We start from the raw sequence: 23,776 nt of genomic DNA on the forward strand, positions 1-23,776 counted from the left end.
TAATCTTGAAATTTTTATTTATTTCATTTACCAATATTACAAGAGGAAATTACAAAACATAATATGAGAAAAAGCTCAAAGTGACCACACCTGCTATTGCTATATCTACTGAAAACAAAAACAAAAGCACAGGATCTAAAACAGAGTGATTACAAGAAAAAGACCCAGGAGAACACTAACAATTGTGAAGAGACCAAAAAATCAACCAGATATTTCAATGGATTTGACATCAGGTTTTTTGACCTCCTCTTTGGGGACTGTAACGGTAAGAACTCCATTCTCCATAGCAGCTTTGATCTGATCCATTTTTACATTCTCCGGAAGCCTGAACCTCCTCATGAACTTCCCGCTGCTCCGCTCCACCCTGTGCCACGTGTCGTTCTTATCTTCCTTCTCAACGTTCCTCTCTCCGCTGATGTGGAGGACTCGATCATCTTCGACCTCCACCTTCACCTCTTCCTTCTTCAACCCCGGAACATCGGCTCTGAACACGTGGGCCTCCGGAGTCTCCTTCCAGTCCACTCGGGCATTGACAAAAGCGGAGTTTTCCTCAGATAGTTTTGGAAAAGATGAGTTAGATAAAGGGAAATCCTTGAATGGATCCCAAACGTCGAGAGAGAAAGGGTCGAAAACGTTGCTTCGTCGGCCACCAAAGAAACTTGGAATGAGCGACATGTTTTCCTTAAAGTACAGAGAAGAAGTAAAGATTAGATTAGATGAAAGTTGAGAGTGATTTGAAGATGTAATTAATAAGCAGCAGTAGAGTAGTGAATTGTTTTTTCTTGTGTATGAATTGGGGTGAGTGGGTTTTTTTATTAGTAGCGGTTGAAGATTCTGGTGAGTTCTCGTCTTAAGTCGTAACGGAAGGGAGAGAGTTAGACAATCATTCAGTCTTCCAAACCCTTCTCAGACCTTCTATTGGGTTTTTGTGCGTCTACCAAAATAAACTTAGCCCAAACGAAAGAATTGTGCTATTTTAGACCTTCTTTACTGAAAAAAATTATTATTTTTGAATTTGTATTTTACAAAACTAATTAATTAAATTATCTATTTTATTAAATGACAAAATAAATTTATATTTTTCAAAATAATAAAAAATAAGACTCTAAACTTAATTTTTAAAATTTTTATTTTTTAATATAATCAAGACAATTTCTAATATGAATACTGAAAATGTAACAAATTTTACCATAACATCTCTATATCAAAATATTATTAAATTTTACAGATGATCCAATTAATAACTTTTACAAAAAAATAAAATCGAAAATGATATTTATTCAAAAAAATATATATTTTTTCACATATTTTTGTTTTTGCCTATTTTTTTTTTATTTACTCAGAACATTCTGTTCTCTTTCTCAACATTCTATTATTAGAAAACTATAATTAAAATAAAGACAAAAATATTATTACCTTCTCCCAGCCATCCAATACCCTTTCTTTTTCTTTTCTCAACAATTTCTTACAAAAGGATTGTTTTGATACAATTTTTATTTATTTTGGTATTCAAATGATCTTTCTAGTCTATTTTCTTTTTTGATAACAGTGGATGTTGTAGCTATTTATGATCAATTGTAAACTTTTAACAAACTCAAAATAATTTTATCATCGTAAAAATAAACATCAAATAATTACTTACTCATCATAAAAATAAATAAATAAAATTTGAAACTATTAAAAATATTAGATGGGCGAAATGAATGAAGTAAAGATGATTCAATCATTCTTTCAACCAAAAAAAAAAGATTCAATCATAAACTAAACCTGGAAGTTGGAACTACTTAGAAAACAACATGAGGTTTCAAACAAAAAACCAAAATAATTTTGGAAAAAAAAAAACCAAATATAAACCAATATAACAAAAGTAGCATTTTATGAAATACAGTTGTAATGGCTAGATACCTGTAATTAGATTATTCTAGAATCTTGTACTAGCATATTAATGAAAAAATTTAATATTTTAATCTACAGTTTTAAGCTACTTTTTGTCGCAAAAAAAAAAAATCTTCATTTCCCAATAAATTTTTAAATGTCACTATAGTTAATATACTTCACTAGACTTATTGAAATTATGGATAGAATTTTGAACATCTCAAAGTTTTTGTTTATCGTCTAATTTCTTGAAGTAAAGAATAGTACTTTTTATCGTGCCAAACACCAAATTTTTTGAGAAAGTAGTTATGTTAGTTCTCACTTGATTTATACACCAAAATGATAGTTTGAGAGAGATTTACTACTAAAAATTAATTTGGAGAATTAAGAGTAACAAAAGAAAAACATAATAATTGTTCTTTATATTACTCAAAAAATTATTTTTACTCTGAATCATCCATCAATGGGAAGACATAATAGAAATATAAAAGAGGTTAAAATTTCATGTTGCATCGAAAAAATTAATTTGTCTGTTAAAAAAAACTAATTTGAATGTGTTTGGTTATAAAAATTATTTGGATATTTTATACTTTTTATAATTTAAAAAAAATCACTACTACAAAAATGGGTTTTCCCGACGCTTTTAAACAGTCGTTTAAAGTATTGTCGTCGGTTTCTATAACCGTCGCCTATTCGGCCGTCGTAAATTGGGCAAAATAGGCGACGGTTCAAAACCGTCGCTAATCTGGGATTCCCGACGGTTTAAAACCGTCGCCTATAACTGGGTATAGGCGACGGTTTTAAACCGTGCCTAATACTATAGGCGACGGTTCTTAACCGTCGCCTATAGTATTAGGCACGGTTCTTAACCGTCGTCTATACCCAGTTATAGGCGACGGTTTTAAAACGTGCCTTATATGCTGGTTTCGTTTTTGAATTTTTTTAGCGACGGTTTTTTTCGGTCGGTACATTTGAAAAATAGGAAAAAAAAACAAATTTTCTGCAATTTTTTTCCGTGCATTAATTTTTAAATTTTGTAAAAATCTGCATAGTGACAACAATTAAACTAACGTCTAAATATATTTAAAATTTTGTATAGTCACAATAATTGAACTAACGCTAATTAATATCATCTAAATATGTATATGTATACACACTGTCTAACACGGTAACTGTTGTCGCTCCGCTTCCGCTTTCACATAATGAATCCACCGATCACGCATAATATTTATCTCATCATTAGTGTACGGAGTGGAGAACCTATCTTGTCGGGTCAACAATTGTATTGGATCTTCTACGACCATGAAACTTTCAATGAATTTCATGACGTAGTATCCACACTGTTTGTCATCGGGTTGTTGAGGACAAATAGGAGTCATCCACTGGGTAGGTCGATCAGGTCGTCGTACCATTCGGTTATACATTGTGAACGATCTACACAAAAAGTAAATTTAATTAGCATATATAAATTTATAAATAAAGAACACGCTAACATATTGGGATGTTTGATATAGAACTTACGTGGATATAATAAAGTTCAAATCATCCGGGATGTCGTCGTTGCCTGAATCCAAGTACGCCACCGTCTGCGTACTTGGCTGGATGACTACAAGCATCCAGTGAAACATCTTCCTGCTCGGACAAATAAGTGTAAAACTGTTAACATATACATAATAATAAATTTTATGAAGAGCTAGAAATAGCGAAATTATTTAGTTTACATCTACATATACCTATTATTATATGGGGCAATAAGCCATTTCTCTGAATTAGTCATCCTAGTCATTCGAGCGACTAGTGCTTGGCAACGATTACTCTCATCCCCTGCATCGGTGGCAATCGCACCCGGATTCAAAAATTCATAGACTCGATTCAACCCACCCATGTCCAACAGTCTTTCTTTAAGGTACCTGATAAAATGTCATAATTAATAATTGTTGCTGTCAAATGAACATTAGCGAGTTTATTATTAAGAGTTATAAATCATACTTGCACCAAACTCCTATTTGTTGGGCTCCCAAGTATTGCATGGTGCACAATTCTTGAATGTCACTCTTAGCAAGCCAAATAGAGTCATCTGCGACCCCAAATAGCTCATTCTGGACTTGGAATTGGAGCATGGATGACTTGGGCCACCTTTTGACGAAGTTCCAAAATGCAATAATGGAAGAAGTTTGGCGTGGTTGGGCATACTTTGCATTAACTTTTGCCTTACTCGGCCTCCCAGGGTGTTTTAGAGGCTGTGTTGGAGGACCGAGTAAATCTTCAGAGCTTTTCTTCACGGGTTGCTTCTGAAGTTTCTTGGTGGGTGGTTGTGTCTATATATATGAAAAAAAATAATAAGTTAGCAATGTCATTAACTAATAAACACAATAAGTTAAGTAAACAAATTGAAACATACCAAATATTTCCCAACAGCTGTAAGATAGTCTTTTGGCCATGCCACATGACCATTTACAGCTTGACCTACTGTCATCAATGAATCGTCGACTAAGGGACACGGGAGCAGTGCATTCTCCATATTGGCTTCTTCGATATATACCCGACGATAATCTTTGTGTAGGTATTCTTCCATGTTAATGGAAAACTTTCCATCTTTCAAATATTTCTCCTTCACAATGTGGCCTGAAGCAACCTTCAGTACCATCCCACTAGGCTCCAACAGACAGTGCATCCAACATGGTAAGGTCTATAAATCCAAAACAAACAAGCAACAACTCAATTTGTAAGTTGACCATATTTATAATTTTGCATTTGAATAATTCGTAAACTAACATTAAGATTACCTCTTCCGAACTACCACCAGTAGGTGGCGGTGCTGCTGCTGGAGCAATTTCCTCTCGAAAACGCGGGGGTGATGGAGAGTAGACATTAGCAGTACCCGACGGTTGTGCTATGGGATCTGGTGCAGAGTAGATATTGGCATCACCTGACGGTTGTGCTATGGGATCTGGTGCAGAGTAGACATTGGCAGCACTCGACGGTCGTGCTACTGGTTCGGAGGCAATGTCAACGTTCGGTGGTTCAGTTGATGCTCCTCCAACACCGGAACCAGATGCAACGCTGCTATGCTGGGAACTAATAAAACGAATGAGCTCATCCACTTTATCCTCCAACTTTCTGTTGCGTTCCTCTGTCTCACGCACGCGTCTCTCCAATTCAGATGATGCCTGGTTCGACCCATCGACATTTTTCCTTTTAGGGCGTGGTGTGTTGAAATATTGGGTTTGGGTGACGCCGAAACCCATGGCTCGAACCCGACCACCATGCTCATCTGTCCCGAGCGCCATGGTCAGCACGTCTCTTTTACCTTCCACTTGTACAAGACCCTCTGCCACTTGCTTGCGTAATTCATCCTACAAACAAAACAATTAGAGTTAGAAATAAATTATGAAGCATAAGAATTAATACAAACAAAATTAAACTTTAAACTTACAATCCGTTTAACGACTTCTGCAGTTGGGCCCTCCAAACCTTATAACTCTTGTCTATTCCGTTCCTAAATAAATGCTCCTTTATACTAGCAATGTCCACACGCTCCATGTTACCACATTTAAGACAAGGACAAAGAACCAATTTAGTATTTTTAGCATTCTTCTGACAAAAGTCCAAGAAATGGTCAACTCCTTCACTATACTCCGCTGATAATCTATTCGCACTCATCCAATTTCTATCCATTTTGAAACTTCTAAAAAAAAAAATTATTCAGTTATTTGTTTAAATATGTGTATATATTTTATTGAATTTTATGCATTTTAGTGAAATTTATCCTAATTCTAGTAAAATTTCTAAAAAGAAGATAATAAACTCGTAATCGGACATTCCCAAAAATTAAAAACATGAAAAAAAAAATAACTAATAAACACATAAAACAATATAATAATAAGAAAATAACATTAACAATATAAAATTCTCCACCCATCCGACCGCAGTACATGTATTCGCAGAACCTACTTCACTACGGATGAATATTTAAGATATTCAAACTCTTCTAACATGCATATATATTCCACCCATCCGACCGCAGTACAATTAATCGCAGAACCTACTTCACTACTGATGAATATCTAACATATTAAACTCCACTAAACAAAGAATTATAAAGTTTTTAGAGATTATACCTTTCTCCAATAGATAGAGTTACAATTGCGCAACTTTTAGTCAACACAAAGAACCCAAAACCTACAAATAAATACATAATCTGTTAACAAGTATCAACTCTCAAATGCAATATATTAATATAAATATGTATATATTTTTATAATAGGTGTGTGGGGCCATTTTCGAAGAAAAATTTCCAAATCGAGGCTAGCTTCATTTGAAGGACTTGATCACAATAATGTGTCTTGTATGTGTATTTAAATATTTTGATAAATGGATACTGTTTTTTTTTCAATAATTTAGTCAGCTAGCCTTGATTGTTTCCAATAAATGAGCCACAAACATCAATCTTGCAACTACAACTAAATAACAAATTAGAAACAAAATCATAGAATTAAGGCAAACTCTTATCACCTTACTGTACACAGCTAATTATGAAAACACAAAGCTTAATAAGAATACATTGGATTCCTCCATCCTGAAACTAAAAGAAAAAAAATATTCTTGGGTAAACTTTAAACAATACACAAAATTCTTTAAGAAAAAACTATACACAAAATAAACATTTCCTTTTTTTTTTCTTTGAAAATAAACAGATATATAAGTTTATTATAAAGCAAATATCGAAAAACATATCAATAATACATATCAATAATTAACTGTAGCATATTTATTTGGAATACAGGAAAAGCGGCATATCACCTAATTATGCCAAACAAGCTGCATTATAATAACCTCCAGGAACATGAGCTACCTACTATTCATATCTTTTTCATAAAAATGTAAAATACTAATAAATATAAATATATGTATGCATTTAATTAAGCCTTTTAATTTTGATAAACATAAGGTGGTATATAGGCATATTTTTATGATACTATTATGGCCTAATGACTACGAATGAGCATCTATATTTCTGTTATGTGTCAAACTATTAAAATGAGCATCTCTTCTCCCACCCGACACTTAATTGTATACTCTTTTTCCCTGAAATAACTGATTGTGCTTTTTGTTATTATTAAATCATAGAAAAAAAAAAAAACTCAAAAATGAATTAGTAATACCAAGGAGAATGTTTATGCATTTCAACCTACGCCTCTAGCTATAAATAGTCCTTTAATTAATTACTTTTTTATATTCTCCTCTTCTTTTATTTTATATAAAACTTTCCTAACATTCACTACATATAATCATTCAAACGAAACGAGACAAGAGAGAGTGAGAGACTACCTGCGAATGGTGCGACTGGTGCGGTTGTGCGGTGGAAGAATGGCTCCGGCTGGCAGCGACACGTGGTGTGACTGACACGGTCCGACGGTGCGACGGGATGGGGTGGTCGACGGCTTGCTTGGTGCTGTCCGACGGTGCGACGGGATGGGGTGGTCGACGGGATGGGGTGGTCGACGGGATGGGGTGGTCGACGATTCTTGAGTTTTAGAGAGAGGTTGAGAAATTGCTTTGCGTGAGTTTTAGAGAGAGGTTTAGAGAGAGGTCGACAGCAAATGAAATGAGGTTTAGAGATTTTAGGTTATTTTGGCTGAAAAATTGGGGGGAATAATATTAATATGTATTAAAATTAAAAAAAAAAAATAATTGGGTATACCCGACGGTTTTAAACCGTCGGGTATACCCCATTATTTTTTTTTTCGTATATTTATTATTTTAATAATAACCGTCGCCTATTATTAAAGAAAGATTGTTCAAAACCGTCGGGAATGCTTATTTTTCCCGACGGTTTTGAACAGTTACTTAATTTTTTTAGCGACGGTCCCAAAAAAAAATCGTTTTTAAAACCGTCGCGAAAACGAATATTTGTAGTAGTAAATGAATATATTTTTTAAGAACTTAATAAACCTATTTCTAACTTTTTTTATTAAGAAGAAAATACTTCATTAATCAAACAAACAACATACACCCTCAAGAACTTCTCCAAACAAGAGAAGCCTCAAAACCTCACCAACAATTAATTACAAGTCAATCTATGTAATAAATCTAGTTCCATTTTGGTTCCTTTTCTATCCTTAAGCATATACAATCTATACTTAATTTTTTTTTTACTTTGTTCACTATACAAGTAATAGTATTTGAGAAATTAGAAAACAAACAGTTATTTCTATTACTCCAAATGTGATAGATTGTGGCTGCCAAACACAACACTAATCCTCTCTACCATACTCGGCTTGACTGTTCCCAGCCAAGAATACCAGCTGCTGAAGTTTATCGACCACCCTTTGAACCCCACCCACCTGAAAACACCATCTTGCACCAAATGAGACAATCAGCAATGAAAGAAAAGGTGCTGGTGGTTCTCGATTTTTGCATCACAGATGACACAGTTCAAGTTGCTCACTTGAATGTTGAATCCGCCTAACATGTCTCTAGTGAGCAGCTTTGTATGAGCAGGGATGTTGAGACTACACCAGACAACACTAGAGGTGGGATCCAATGACTGGTGTAAAGTAGAGTTATAGAGCTTATTAGCTCTAAAAACACTCCCTTTGCCAGCAACCAAGATTTCAAATGGAGAGAACACACTATGCAATCGGCATAACTTTCTCCAGTACCAACTCGAATCCAACTTCATCTAGTAAGACCAGAAATCTCTCCCTTTAAGATAGATCGAATTGATCCACTTCACCTAAAGTAGGTCTTTTTTGTTTATTAAATCTCAAATAAACCTAGCAAGTGAAGCCTTGTTCCATTTTGAGCCATCTTTGAACCCGAGACCACCATAGGCTTTAGGGAGACACAACCTATCCCAGTTTATCAAGTGAATTATGGTGCAATTCTCTTTCAAACCCCACAAGAATCATCGGCATAACTTCTCAATTTCTTTTATCACACTTTGAGGCAAAAGAAACACTCTCATCCAGTAGTTCCTGAGGCCAATCAAAGTAGTTTGGATTAATTAAATTCTGTCAGCAAAGGATAAGTGCTTATTTGCCCAAGAATGAAGCCTTTGTTTCATCTTTTTCAGAATTGTACCACAATCCTCAAGACTCCACTTGGTCGGTTTAAGAGGGATCCCTAAATATTTGAGAGGAAATTCTCCAATAGACAACTTGATCTTTTCAGCAATAGTGTCAGGATGAATAACACCACCAAAGTAAATTTGAGATTTCTCAAATTTTATGAACAGACCTGAAGTTTTGCTGAAGTCTTCCAAAGCACTCTTGATTGCTTGAACAGATTCCTCATTCCCTTTGCAAAAAATCACTAAGTCATATGCAAAGCAAAGATTAGTGAGTTTCAATCTTTTGCACGAGAGGTGATACATGAACTTTTTATCTTTAGTAGCAAGCTGGATTCTTCGGGACAAATACTCCATGACAAGCACAAAAAGAAGGGAAGAAATTTGGGTCCCCTTGTCTTAAACCCTACTCACCTTTGAAAGAACCATGAAATCTTCCATTCATTAGTAAGGAATATGATGTATTTCTCACACAGTTCATTATCCAATTAATAAACTTTGTAGGGAAACAATAAGCAACCAGTAACTTTTCAAGGAAATCCCAATTGATCGTATCATAAGCTTTACTGATGTCAATTTTAATAGTACACCTCGGAGAGCAATTCTTCCTTTTATAGTTCTTCAGAATGTCTTGAAGAATCAATATATTGTAAGAAATAGAACGACCCTTTACAGATGCACCCTGGTTCTAATCCACTAAATTCAGCAGGATTTTAACCAATCGAGAACACAAGAGCTTGGATACACACCTGTAAAGAGTCGAACAATAAGCAATGGGCCGATAATCTATAGCTCTTGAAGGGCAATTAATTTTTGGTATTAAGGATAGAGCCGTGTTGTGAAGTTCAGCAGGAAACAGATTGGATTTAAAGAAATGAGCAATAGCTTTGTGAATATCTTTCCCCACCTCAGACCAAATAGATTCAAAAAAAACCAGAACCAAATCCATCAGGACTTGGACATTTAGTACTAGGAATACTAAACATCCCAGCCTTAACTTCTTTAGGAGTGAAAGGTTTTAATAAGTATACATGTTGATCATAGCAATTCAGTTCGTTGAATTTCCAAGGAAGTTGCTCTGGCTCTGCCCATAATGCTCTGGAAGTGACCAAGAAAATGTTGAACAACATCAGGAAAGTAGTCATTCAAGGTGCCCTAATCTGTAACAAAAGAAACAATTTTGTTATCTTTCTTGCTCTTCTTTAACATGGCATGGAAAAAAGCTGTGTTGATATCCCCCTTTTGTATTCATTTTATTTTGCTTCTTTGACTTAGAAAGTTCAAATACATCTTTTCCTGACTGTGGAAATGAACAGTCGCACTATGTTCTCTGTCAAGAAGAGATTTATCAAGGGGATTAGCTTGGCAAAGGAGTTGAGCTTCTTTTAATTGATCTTTAGCTTTCTCATAAGCTTCTCCAATATTTCCAATTGAGCGACTGTTGAAAGCCTTGAGCTTATGTTTGAGCCTCATGGTCTTGAGATAAATCCCTGTCAACCCATGACATCTCAAAGGTTTGCTCCAGCTTTCAAGAACAATTTGCTTATACTCCAAGTGGTCAGCCTAAAAGTTAAAGAATCGAAACAATTTATAACCAATATTCTTAGTAACAACTAAATGGACAATGCAAAGGCAATGGTTTGAACAAGTTTCCCACGAGAAATGAGCTAAGGTATTTGGGAAATCATCAACCCAAGTCTCATTGTGAAAAACATGATTAATACGAGAGAATATTCAGGCATCTTGCTTATTAGTCCAAGTAAATGAAGAACCAGCTCGTTTCATTGGCCCAACCGAAGCTTGAGCAACCCAACTTGTAGAATTAGCAAGTTCAGCCGCACTAATAGGATTCCCCTTGCCTATCATCATAATGAAACACAACATTGAAGTTACCAAGAATAATCCATGCCTTAGTTACATTGATCATGGATAAGGCAGACCAAAGATCACTTCTACTATCTAAAGTGTTGGCTCCATAGATAAAAGTATCATAATAATATTTTTTATGCCCTATTATTTTAATATGACAATGCACATGTTGCTTGGATTCCTCCAAAACTTCCACCTGGACATAGTTCTTTCTCTAAAGAACCAATATACGCCCTTCAGTATCATGACTACTATAGAACTCCCAACTAGTGAAACTACTAGTCATAATCCTCTGTAATTTTTCCCCTTTAACCTTGGTCTCTAAAAGAGCACCAACTCCTACTTTATTAAACCTCCAAATATCAACAACTGATTCTAGCTTCTCCCTCTTATTCAAACCCCTCACATTCCAACAACAAATGTTGCAAAAATTCATCAACAATAAGCAAATAATGGACCCTCATCTCCTAATTCCCCTCCCTGCTCCCCATTCAAAATTTTGAAAGAATTTCGAAGAACTTGCCCTTGAGAACTCATTAACCTTTTTGAAGGAACCAGATCCTTCAGAAACTCTTGTCTTAGGTGACTACCAAATCACCTGAGTTTGGACTGCTTGCTGAACTTCCTGTAGTAACTTTTTGAGAATTAAGCTACTGCATCTTAGGCATCTCATCAGTGACATTATCAGTTGTGGTAACATCTACCACAACCTGCTTCCCTGCTGATTTCAGATCAGCAGATTTTCCCTTATTTGCCTTCACAGTCATCTTCTTTATCAAGCTTTCTTTAGGCTACTCAACTCTTCTCAATTCTTGATATCCTTGAAAAGTAAGAAGCAACATGTTGTATCTCGATCCTCTGCTGAAGCTGAGTATCGAGCTAGGTCCAACACAATATACGAGCTGGTTTGGTTACTGTCTATTCTTAAAGAATTGAATGTGGAACATAAGGGCCCTGCTTGGCTATTTTATGACAATAAGGCTGCTCAACACATAGCAACTAACCCTATCTTTCATGAAAGGACAAAACATATAGAGATCGACTGTCATTTAGTTAGACAAAAGGTGCAATAAGGAGTGATCAAGACCAACCATGTTATCTCTAAAGACCAACTTGCAGACATATTTACAAAGCTCCTTTTACCTACTCATTTCAATGGCCTCAAGGATAAGATGGGTTTAATTAGCATTTGCTCTCCATCTTGAGGGGGAGTATTAATTCTAGCAAATATTGTTGAGCTGCAAGTTTAGTTAAACTGCCACTGTTTGGCAGTTAGTTTTGGTTATGGGTAGTTTAGTTAGTTATGTCAGTTAGTCTTCTTGGTTCTAACTGTGTGTAACTAACTCACTTGTACTCCTCACCTATTGAGCTTGAACTATATAAGGCTCACTCATTTTTTGTTGAATGATCAATAAGAATTTTGTTTTCTTCTTCTTTTTTCTCTCTTTTCTCTATTTTCATGATTTGTAATAAGTGTTTGTCTAAATTTCTCCAAAAATTGTGGCCACAGATCATAAATATCAAAATTCATTATAATTCCTTAATTCAAATAAAATATATAATTCTTTAGGCAATAATTTTCCATTCATAATATAGAATCAAAATTTATTTCCATCAGATTGAACTTTTCCATTTTAATTTGGTACACTTAGAGCAACACCAAGGAGATAGTATATATTATATATGTCGTGCATATTTGGTCCAACAAGACTGCATTTCATGCAACATTTTAAAGTTTTGCCTACATTGTACGTCATATATGTCGTGCACTGTAGTCACCGCCTATCTTTCTTATGTATAATTTAATTATATTTTATATATTTATATTATTGTATTCATTAAATTAAGAAATATTTTTTGGATAATTTTACCATGTATATTTTTAAAAGTAATGTACGAATCTACTCTTATTTATTTTGGTACTCGACAGACTTTTTTAGTCTATTTTTTATATAATCGTGTATATTATAGTTATTTAAGACATCATGTAAAATTTTAATAAATTTAGAAAAATTTAATACGCCGAAAATAATGTACTTCTTTAAAAGTGCTGCACTGATATATTTCTACCTGTTTCGGTATTTGAGAGATTTATTTAGTCTTTTTTATGGTCGTGTACATTATAGTTATTTAAGACATCCTGTAAAATTTTAAAAAATTTTAAAAAATTTAACATGCCAAAAATAAAATTCAAACTTTCTGTTAAAGGAATGTATTATAAAAGCACTTTATAATATTTTTTTTTTTTTGTGTAAATTTAAATATGAGTACATAAATTATTTTAATGTAATTTCTTTCTAATGTTTATTCTCTAGTAATATAATATTTATGTAATTACAATATAATATTTTAATTTATAGAGTTTTATCTATTTTATTGTATTATTATCTTTAATTCAATTATTAGAGTTTTATCTATTTTATTGTATCATTATCTTTAATTTAATTACTAAGTTTATATAAATTATTAGTTGAATATAACAGTTGTGGTAATTTTTATTAATTAATATGATTAATTTTTAATTTATTGTAATACTTAACTTGGTGTGTATCCTTGTACATATAACCTTCCAACTTTCTATACAAGATTGTACCTTGATTATATGTTTTTTTTTTTTTTTTTTCATTTCTTGTTAGTCAAAGCGTAATTAACTAAAAGATAACTACATGATTAGTTTCTCTATACAGAAAATGTAAGTAACACAACCATTTTCAAGAAGAGCTTTGATTTGTTATTGATTATAAGTAGTTTAACTTCAAATAATCAGTTATTCGGCCTATTTTAATAGCATTCTGTGATAGAGCAAAACTTGATAAAATGTATAATAACAACTCCTTAAAAAAAAATTCAAGTATCGGTATCCATTTCAATCAACTCTGGATATTCATTAACCTTTATCGTGATTCTTTCTTAAAATGACTGAAAACTTCAAGACTCGCAAACTTCAAATTAGAAGTGATCATAAAACAAGTCAGAAACTATAAAGGTAAGACAAAAGGTGGATCAATTACAAATTTAGTCACTATTTCATAATACAATATTTTCAAAACATAAAATCAAACACACACGACACATTTCTCCAAAGCCATAATTTTCTCTTAATCACAATATCAACCAGAGATCTCAATAGCTTTGACATCAGGCTTCTTGACTTCCTCCTTGGGAACAGTGACAGTCAGCACTCCATTCTCCATTGCAGCCTTCACCTGATCCACCTTCGCATTCTCCGGCAGCCGGAACCGCCTGAAGAACTTCCCGCTGCTGCGTTCCACCCTGTGCCACGTGTCATTCTTGTCTTCCTTCTCCACATTCCTCTCTCCGCTGATCTGCAGCACTCGTCCCTCCTCGACCTCCACCTTCACCTCCTCCTTCTTAAGCCCTGGTACATCGGCCTTGAACACGTGAGCCTCCGGAGTTTCTTTCCAATCAACTCGAGCGTTAACCATGGCAGAAGTTTCCTTCGAGATATCCGGGACAGAGAGAGGGAAGTCCTTGAAAGGATCCCACACGTCCATAGAGAATGGGTCGAAAATGTTGCTCCTCCGACCACCGAACAAGCTTGGAATCATCGCCATTTTTCTTTTGTGTACAGAAATTTAGAAAACTTAGAAAGGTGAGAAAGATTGTTCAGAATATATTACTTGATTGTATGTCTGTTTTGGTCTGAGCAAGCACCCGAGTCCGACTCTGTTTTTATAGTATTAGATGAGTTGAAATCCAGTACTTTCTCACACATTCTACAAACAAACCGCCTCAGAATTTTGCACTAGCTGCTTTGGGAGCTTTCTAGATGGATCCGGTTGCTTCTCATGGGCCTTCTCTAACGGGCTGAGATTTGAAAGACTTATTGGGCTTAAACTAAAGCCTTTCACTCAAACGTTACTACCATGGCCCAATACATAAAAGTTCCTTTTTTTTTAAGCATCCCTAAAATTAGTAAAATTAAGGTGCCGTTTGGTAACACTTTTGTTTTTTAATTTTTTAATCACAAAATGAAGGTAAAATTTTTATTTTTAAAAAAATTATTTTTGAAAAACAAAAATGCGTTCTATAACTACTTTTGTTTTTCAATTTTAAAAACAGAAAACAAAAGTGTGTTATGTAAAGTTCATTTTTATTTTTATTTTTTTTATTTTATTTAAGTCGGGTCTAGGTCCGGGGTCGGATTCGGGTTCAAGTTAAAAGCCGGGTTTAGCGCCAGGGCCGTAGGGAGGGAATTTGGGTCCGGGTCTAGTCGTAATCTAAAAGATTGATTAAGAAAAAAATCTGTTTAAAAAAATATTGAAAGTGATTTTTTTTGTTTTTAAAATTTTGATTTCTAATTATAAAATTGAAAAGTAAAAACAGTTTTATAGAACAAGTTTTTGAAAAATATTTTCACTTTTTCACTTTTAAAAACAAAAAACTGATTAAAAAAGTATTACCAAACGCCACCTAAGGTTATGGTTTATATAGATGAAGGAAAAAAGAAAAGGTCGAAAATTAGGAGAGAGACTCATCATCTCCATCTCTTCTGATAGAGAACTTATTTCATAACTAGGGAATTAATCAATTAATATCATCAATTGTATTTTACATTCCTATTTCAAACTTTTCAATTGCGCAGCTTTTATTTTGTTAATTTAATATTAATGTATATTATTTTGAATTAAAAATATTGTAAATAAGTAGTAAACAAATTTAAATTTGTAATTTCGATTGCTCTGGTTTTATTTTGGTAATTTAATATTAATGTATATTATTTTGAAATTAAAATATAATAAATAAGTAATTATTATAGATAAGTATTTAAAAACTTCTCTAAAACTTGTAAAAAAATTTGTCCATCCATTTTTCTTTTCAAAGGACTTTGACCATTAAAGAGAAATTATAATAATTAGTAAAAGATCTAAAATTATAGGTAAAAGTGTTCTCATTTTAAAACTTGTAGAGAAATAGTTCTTTTACACTCTTTATTACTTCAATTATTTTTTGTCATATAAAATTTATGATTGAAATCTATAAGAAAAAAAAAAATGTGTGTTTTGTCTCAAATTACTTATGCGTGCATAATATATGTGATGAGCAAATTAAACAATAACAAAAATAACATTATAAAAGAGATCTCTCATTTACTTTTTTCAACAAGAAGAAGCATACACATATACTTAAAATGTTAAGTATACTGCCACTAATGAGACTATTATGCAACATAAGCTAGAAAAATCAAATTAAACAATTCTATTATGTTATTTTATTTTTGATAAACATTTTACTAATTTTTTAAAACATTCTACTAATTTTTAATAACTCTATAATAGAAAAAGAGCATGGGTGCATGACAATCTTAACAAGAAATCAGTACTACTAACCTAATAATATCACACTCAGCAAAACAAATCTCATTAATTTGCCTTTTCTCCCTGAGAGTTAAATCATTCATTCATCTAATGTTCAACCAAAACATAATAAAAGCCTTTTAGTGAAACTCTCAACTGAGTAAAAAATCAACCTCAAAAACCTCATTCCAAAGACCATAGCTAATAAGAAAGTCTACAAAATTAAATGCTAACTAACTAGTCCCATCTAAGCCTCAGGTGAGGGCATTTTCTTTAACCTTCAAAAGTTAAGAAAAGCTCAATCAAAAACATGCTCAGTAAATTACATTATTCACTAACAACCCATTCACTAAAATTAAAATGCACTTAAAATTATAAGTACCTGTATGAATTTTAAACAAAATTTTTAAAATAAAACATTACTTAGAGAGGAAAAATGAAAGATGATAACACGAAAACATGAGTTTGCCTACTAAAACTAGATAATGATAGTCAACCCTTCCCAAATTCAAAAGTGTTAATTTAGACTTTGCTCAACTAACAGCGGAACCTTATTTATGATTACCAATCACCACGTGTAAATAAGAACAGTAAATAGTAAAGGAGACACAAAGATTTATAGAGGTTCAGCCCCTTCATTTGGCAGGTAATGACCTACTCCCCTTTTAGTTGTATTAATTTTAGAGATAATACCATGCAAATTACAGGTTTTTACCTTGTAATTTCTAACTATGGCTCTCTTTGATTGTTCCAATCGTGAGAACAATGTGTTAAAAATTAAGAACTGATGAGTTTTTATGAAGGACATAGGAAGATATGACTTAGTGTCTAGGTGGCATGGATGAAGTATGATACTGGGGAGAGAGAGAGAGAGAGAGAGAGAGAGAGAGAGAGAGAGAGAGAGAGAGAGAGAGACTTTCACGTGTGGCTTAGGCCTTTTTATGCAAGTAGGGTGACTTGGAATGACTTTGGGAATGAGAGAGCCCTAATGCCCTTTATATAATGTAGGGCTTACAAAAGATATAATTTAAGCAGATAAAGATATTCTTTTAAAATAAGAATATTTATATCTTTTTATCTATTGTTTAAGTTACAAAAAAGGATAACTAAATCCTTAGAAAATATGACTAATATCTCGAAGGAATATCCCCATTTTCGTGGGTTGTTGGGCCTGTCTCACGACTTTGCTCAAATGGTCAGAGTTGTATGTAGAAATTGGCTGGCCAGCCCTATTTTGTAGGACCTGGCCAACCTATGCACTCCTAAGGCCGGCTAGGTATTGCTCTTGTAGCCCCAGGATGTGCCTGCCAGCTTTCCATGTGCCTACCAACTTTTCTATGTGCCTGCCAGCTTTTTCATGTGCTTGCCAACTTTTCCATGTGACTGCCAACCTTTGGTATGTGCTTGCCAGCTTTTCTAGCTTCTTTGTATAACTTTCCTTGCAAAGGTCAGGCTTCCTTGGTCGAACAAGTCCTTTTTGATCTGACAGCCACTCTTTGTTCGGCTAGCTTATGCTCAAACTCTAGCCAGCCTATACACTTTCTTTGGTTGGCCATGTTGGCAATATTTTACCAGGATCTAGATTTACTAACAAGTATGTTGAATTAACATCGTAAATATGAATTCTCTAAAACAATGAAATAAACACATAAGGGTTTAAGAAAACCTTACATTGGGTGCAGCGGAATATAATGACTTCTTCCGTTCAAGATCTCTAGCCCTTGATTCCTTTCTGTAGCAGAGCATTATCAAGATCTAAACCTGGGTCTCTTTCTCTCCTTCGGGTTTGGTTACCACCGTCTTACTCACTATGATTGGGGAATTTTCCTTCTATGTCTGGGAATGGCACTCATTCACTATAGGTTCGAATATGGTGAAGAACAATGAAGGAGGTGAAATCTCTATAGAAGGAACTTTCTCATCTAGGTTTGGTTGAATAGTCAGGTTGACATTAATTGGATGAGTGAGAGTATCATGTTCCTTTTATAGTGTTTCAACTAGGGCTTAGGATTGAATTAAATGGATTAAAAAAGAATAAAATATTGGGCAAAAAATACCTCTTGGCCGTACACAATAAGTGGACCAACTCTAGTTATAATTTTGCCATTTTATTTCAACCACTTATTCTTCTTTTCAATAATACCATATTTTCTAATTCAAACCTATAAATGCCAAAACTATTTATATAATAATTATAATTAATTACTAAATAAAATTGTCATGTATGTAATTTATTAATTAGACCATACAAAATCTCTTAATTAACAAATTGACCCCAAAACCTCTTTTCTTCACAATTAAGCCCTTGTTTAGTGAAAATTCATAAATAAGGCAGTCTAATTTTAGAATTATAATTGATTAATTAAAATCAATTAACTGAGTCTACAAGTAGTATTATCTCAACTAGTGAGGGGACTATGGGCCTATATAACAGAGCTTCCAATAAGCAGATCTAGAATTCACTAAGTAAATCCACTATCTTATTAATTCGTCATTGAACCACAATAGAACTTGGAATTGAATACACTCTCAGTTATATAGAACGCTCTATATGTACCACGATATAGATACGTTATGATTATCCATTGTTACAATCCTAATAGTCAAGGATCCTCTATAGATGATCTACACTGAATAGGGACAAATTTACCGTTCTGCCCTTCAATGTATTTTATCCTTAAAACACTTAGCTACCTATAAATGATACTTCAGTAAACTAATATAATTACTGAAATGAGGCCTCAATCATTTATCTCTATTCAGCCAAGCTCGAAGGAGATCATTGTTTCACTTCTAAATACCTATAGAAGCTATAGATTCCATATATATGATTAGCGCTCCCACTCAATTGTACTTGCCAAAAGATACTATTGGTATCTAATATCTTCGTAACTATCATATTATAATTTGAACAATCTAATATTAGGTTTCATATAATTTAATTTAAGTGATACTTCTAGATAGTATTTGTGACAGTCAATAGTCCCGTGATCAATAAGGGGAAATATCGGTTAAGCTGTACAATCCCACATCGCTTGGGGAAGGTCAAGTGGGATGATTCTGAGGCTGTGTGGGTATGGGACTACACAGTTGAAGAGAGCTTAAATGGATTGATTGGTACTACTTATATCAACAAGGTGCATCTTGTTTTTCGGTAGCCTATCACGAAAGAACTCCACAGTTAAGCGTGCTTGACTTGGAGCAATTTCAGGATGGGTGACCTCCTGGGAATTTTTCCCAGGAAGCGGGCGAGTAAGGACAAAGCACGCTGGAAACACTCGTGTTGGTCTGTAGGGTCAGTCATCAGTCCATGAAGCAGCCAGAGTGACGAACTCGTGTATAAGAACCATTAGTCCGTGGGTGTAAGGGCCCAACGGAGGCTTGAAGCGGGGACATTACAAATGGTATCAGAGCCTTGACCCAGCCGGAAGTGTGGTTGACAAGGACGTCGAACCCCGTAAGGGGGGTGATTGTGACAGTCAGTAGTCCCGTGATCAATAAGGGGAAATATCGAGTAAGCTGTACAATCCCACATTTCCTGGGGAAGGTCAAGTGGGATGATTCTGAGGCTGTGTGGGTATGGGACTACACAGTTGAAGAGAGCTTAAATGGATTGATTGGTACTACCTATATCAACAAGGTGCATCTTGTTTTTCGGTAACCCATCACGAAAGAACTCCACAGTTAAGCGTGCTTGTCTTGGAGCAATTTTAGGATGGGTGACCTCTTGAGAAAGAAGCGTTTGAGTGAGGACAAAGCACGCTGGAAACACTCGTATTGGTCTGTAAGGTCAATCATCAGTCCATGAAGCAGCCAGAGTGACGAACTCGTGTATAAGAGCCATTAGTCCGTGGGTGTAAGGGCCCAATGGAGGCTTGAAGCGGGGACGTTACAGTATTAGGCATTACTTGTGGGGAATAGGGCATTTTACATAAATGTATACATTTTCTTAAATAATTACAAAAAAAGTGCAAAAAAAAAAAAAAATTAATTGTTACAATGTACACATTTGAAAACATTTTTACATAAAATCATACAAATTCTTAATTTAATTATATTGGATGTATTTAATTAGAATAATTACCATAATTATATTTTTATCCTTTTTATAATTATTTTTATGGCTAAATTGTACAACATTTAATGAGTAAGATGTCAAACCATAATCGATATTAGAATATTACTAATTAATAATAAAATTTGTATTAGGCATGGTATATAATATCGCGTATATAATCTGTACATTAATAATTGCATGGTATATTTTTCAAAATCAATACATATATAATTATGATTTTCTTATTAAAATATGTCAAATATGCCTTATATATTATCAGATTGATAATACTATTATATTGTTTACTTTAATATTCATAATATATATTATGAGATTTTGTTTGAAAAATCTTTAAAAATTTATATTAATTTTACCCTTTTGCTGTTTTATGGACGAATTAATAGGTATGTTGATTTTTAAAAATCATAAATTTTGATCATATTTTTATTAAAAAGATCATTATCAAATTTGAAATGATATTATCAAATTTATTCATCGTGTTTATTTTCATGTGTTTATTTATACTAGGACTGTTGTTGTTTTTCTTTTGTTTTTTTGTGGTGTTTGTTATTATGTTTTGTTGTGTATCGTATTGTAATATTTTTTAATATTATTTATTTATTCTTAGTGTTTTTTTTAAAAAATTTATATATGTTTTTGTTAAATTTAATGAGCTGTTTTTGTTTATTTTTTTAATGTATTTTTTTCGCTCTTTATTATTAATTTAAAACTATTTATTATTTTCAATCATTAATTATTTTTTTTATGTTTTATATTTAAAATATTACATCTGTATATTTTTAATAAACCATCTTCTCATCGATGTTATTGTTTTGTTTATTTTTTGGTTTTATTTTTTTTCATGTGTGTATTTTAAGTACTTTTCATATAAATTTATTCATCGTGTTTATTTTCACGTGTTTATTTATAGTAGGACTGTTGTTTTTTTGTGGTGTTTATTATGTTTTGTTGTGTATCGTATTGTAATATTTTTTAATATTATTTATTTATTTTTAGTATTTTTTTTTTAATTTATATATATTTTTGTTAAACTTAAGAAATTTTTACATGAAAAATCCTTTTTACACACTTTATTACATAATTACCCTCACACGCCTATTACTACATTTATACTTACAAACTTATTTTTATTACACATTTACCACTTACTCATCATACCATGCATACACGTGTTCTCTCCCCATGCATCATCAATCAAATCATACTCTCTTCCATCTCTTTTTTCATTTTGTTTTCATTTCTTTTTCTATTCTTCATTTCTGTTCTCTAAGTTCATTTTGAATTCAAGTAACCTCCATTAACCACCCATAATTTATCACGTTTTTCCCTCTTATTTTTGGTTCATCCACGAATTTTCAACTTCCTCTTAGCCCACGATTTAGCAACTGTTTTTCCCTCTCTGTTTCATTTTTTTTCAATCTTATTTATACCATGGCAATCACTCGGTCATCTTCATCCCCTTCTCCAGTTCTCAAAAAGAAATCAAAAATGGGCAAGAAATCTTTGGCCAACAAATCCAAGGGTAAACGCCCAATCATTGATGATTTTGATTCTGATTTTGAAGCTCCCATGCCGAAGCGTGTGAAACCCACTTCTTCGAAGAAATCGAAGCTGAACTTGGAGGAGCCCTCGCTTCCAGAAATTTCTGGGAAAAAATTTCAAAAATCTATTACACATTCTGAAGATCGGACTGAGGTTGGTTTTTAGTTTTATTTTCGTTTCCCCCTTTTCTTCCATTTCTGCTTTACCCAGATTTTTGGCGTTTTCATGTTCATTTTGCTTTGTGTGATTTTAGGGTTTCATTTGCGCATTTTGTTTCATGTTTTTAAATTTTTTAGTTATTTATTGTTGCTTTTGATCTTTCCATTTGATTCTGGTCTGGGTGTTGTTCTTTAATTTTGTTTTGTTTTCTTTATTTTTAGTGTTTTTTTGTGCTTACAGGTTATGTGTTTTGTTTTCGTTTTTGGTGTTTTCAATCATTCTTCGTTAGTTTCTTTTCAGTTTTTTAATAGTTTGTTACTGGTATGTTTTGATGTGTTTTCGATTTTCATTAGGTTTAGTTGTTTGCTGTTATATTTTAGATTTCAAAACGATTTTCAAATCTTTGCTCTATATTTTTCTATAGTTGTATATGTTTTTTAGTTTGTTTGTTGTTTTAATATAGTTTTGTTGTTCTTTTTATACTGCATTTTTCGATTTCTTTTAGGGTTAGTTGTTTACGGTTTTTTTAATGTTTCCAAACGATTTAAGGTCTTTGCTGTTATTTTCTGTGTAGTTGTTTGCCATTGATAGTTTGTTTTTAGTTTGTTTGTAGTTGTATTACAGTTTTCATATTCGTTTAACTCGGTGATTTATAATTTATATTGGCCCTTTTTTGTTATGTTGCAGGTTTGGGACTGTAAATTTAGTCCTTCTGATTTTTACAGATCTAAGTGTGTGTGCACCAGTGTGTATTCTGTGATAAATAATATTAAAAACACTTTATCTGTTAATTTGCTTTCTTTGTTTCGTCAAACTCAGTTTGGGCATTTTCTGGATATGCCTGAGTTTGTTTTTCACCCACAAGTCGTTCATAGTTTATTACTAAGGGAAGTTTTACAGCCTAATCCTAAGGAGTTTTGGGCTAAGGTTGCTGGCCGTTGCATACGGTTTAGTGCCGAAGAATTTTACCTTATTTCTGGTTTAGATTGTTTCGGTGATTGCAACAAGTTGTTGTTTTCACAGGAAACAAATCAATTGGTAGAAACATGTTTCCGTGGTGTAAAAACTATTGACAACAAAGCCATCGAGGATGCTTTTTTGGGTAGTCGGTGGGGTTTGGATGAGTCTATTGGTTTGAAAATGGCTGTTTTGTATTTCATTCAGTGTTTTCTTCTTAGCAATACTCCTGACAAAGAAGTGTCTAGGTTTGTTCTAGATGTAGTTGATAGCGGTCGGTGGGATGAGTATTGTTGGGGTAGGGAATCATTTGAATTGACAATTGACTCATTCAAAGGTAGGATTGAGCATGGGATCATTATGAAAAATAGAAAGGCAGAGAAGGGAGGCCAATATGATGGCTGGTATAGGGCATTGGGATGTCCTTGGGTTTTCACTGTTTGGTTTTATGAATGCCGTCTGCAATGGTGAACTCTTTACGTAAGAGAGTTTCATCTTCTAGTCCCAGGATTCTGAACTGGAGCAACACCATCGTCACCAAAAATCCAACCCTTCGAGACTTGAAGGGCAAGATTTTTGATTTACCTTTGGAGAAGGTACTTTACAGTTTCTTTACTGTTTTTTTCCTGTTTCTTTTCGAGTTTTATATATGTTGTTGTTTTTTGGTTTTTCCAATTGTTTTAATTTTTTGTCATATTATGTTTGATTATGCTGTTCAGTTGAAGATAAAAAACATGCGTCCTGCGATGAAGAGAGGCGGCTTCAACTTGACGGTCTAGTTCTCGATGAATCTATTGATGAACGTGGTGTAGCGAAGCAATCCTTCGAGGGTGGCTCATCTTCAAAGAAGTCGATTCGGCGGATATTGATTGGATGAAATCTAAGCTAGAGATGCTCAGTTCGAAT

At 33.4% G+C, this 23,776-nt stretch overlaps 3 protein-coding genes across 3 annotated transcripts; all 3 read right to left on the reverse strand.

Annotated features, from left to right (window-relative positions):
• LOC133035049 (18.5 kDa class I heat shock protein-like) lies at positions 1-954 on the reverse strand. Its single transcript, XM_061110700.1, has one exon. It carries the CDS (start codon positions 673-675, stop codon positions 202-204), a length of 474 nt encoding a protein of 157 aa, XP_060966683.1. The 5' UTR covers positions 676-954; the 3' UTR covers positions 1-201.
• Positions 955-2,901: 1,947 nt separating this feature from the next.
• LOC115702019 (uncharacterized) lies at positions 2,902-5,340 on the reverse strand. The gene is made up of 7 exons (XM_061110701.1): positions 5,312-5,340; positions 4,662-5,231; positions 4,277-4,564; positions 3,865-4,193; positions 3,609-3,785; positions 3,397-3,507; positions 2,902-3,309 (listed from the first exon to the last, which is right to left on the reverse strand). Exons 2-7 carry the CDS (start codon positions 5,163-5,165, stop codon positions 3,036-3,038), a joined length of 1,683 nt encoding a protein of 560 aa, XP_060966684.1. The 5' UTR covers positions 5,166-5,231; positions 5,312-5,340; the 3' UTR covers positions 2,902-3,035.
• Positions 5,341-13,756: 8,416 nt separating this feature from the next.
• Positions 13,757-14,567, reverse strand: LOC115721203 (17.3 kDa class I heat shock protein-like). Its single transcript, XM_030650462.2, has one exon. It carries the CDS (start codon positions 14,389-14,391, stop codon positions 13,927-13,929), a length of 465 nt encoding a protein of 154 aa, XP_030506322.2. The 5' UTR covers positions 14,392-14,567; the 3' UTR covers positions 13,757-13,926.
• Between the last annotated feature and the right edge of the window lie 9,209 nt (positions 14,568-23,776).

The sequence above is a fragment of the Cannabis sativa genome, chromosome 2 (assembly GCF_029168945.1).
Source record: "Cannabis sativa cultivar Pink pepper isolate KNU-18-1 chromosome 2, ASM2916894v1, whole genome shotgun sequence".
Taxonomy (NCBI): domain Eukaryota; kingdom Viridiplantae; phylum Streptophyta; class Magnoliopsida; order Rosales; family Cannabaceae; genus Cannabis; species Cannabis sativa.

Excerpts from the sequence above, each read along its gene's own strand:
- LOC133035049 (XM_061110700.1), bottom strand. The coding sequence starts at position 675 with ATGTCGCTCATTCCAAGTTTCTTTGGTGGCCGACGAAGCAACGTTTTC.
- LOC115702019 (XM_061110701.1), bottom strand. The coding sequence starts at position 5,165 with ATGGCGCTCGGGACAGATGAGCATGGTGGTCGGGTTCGAGCCATGGGT. Across the intron at positions 4,565-4,661 it reads CTGGTGGTAGTTCGGAAGAG|ACCTTACCATGTTGGATGCA; the intron begins GTAATCTTAATG and ends TTGGATTTATAG. Across the intron at positions 4,194-4,276 it reads CAGCTGTTGGGAAATATTTG|ACACAACCACCCACCAAGAA; the intron begins GTATGTTTCAAT and ends TCATATATATAG.
- LOC115721203 (XM_030650462.2), bottom strand. The coding sequence starts at position 14,391 with ATGGCGATGATTCCAAGCTTGTTCGGTGGTCGGAGGAGCAACATTTTC.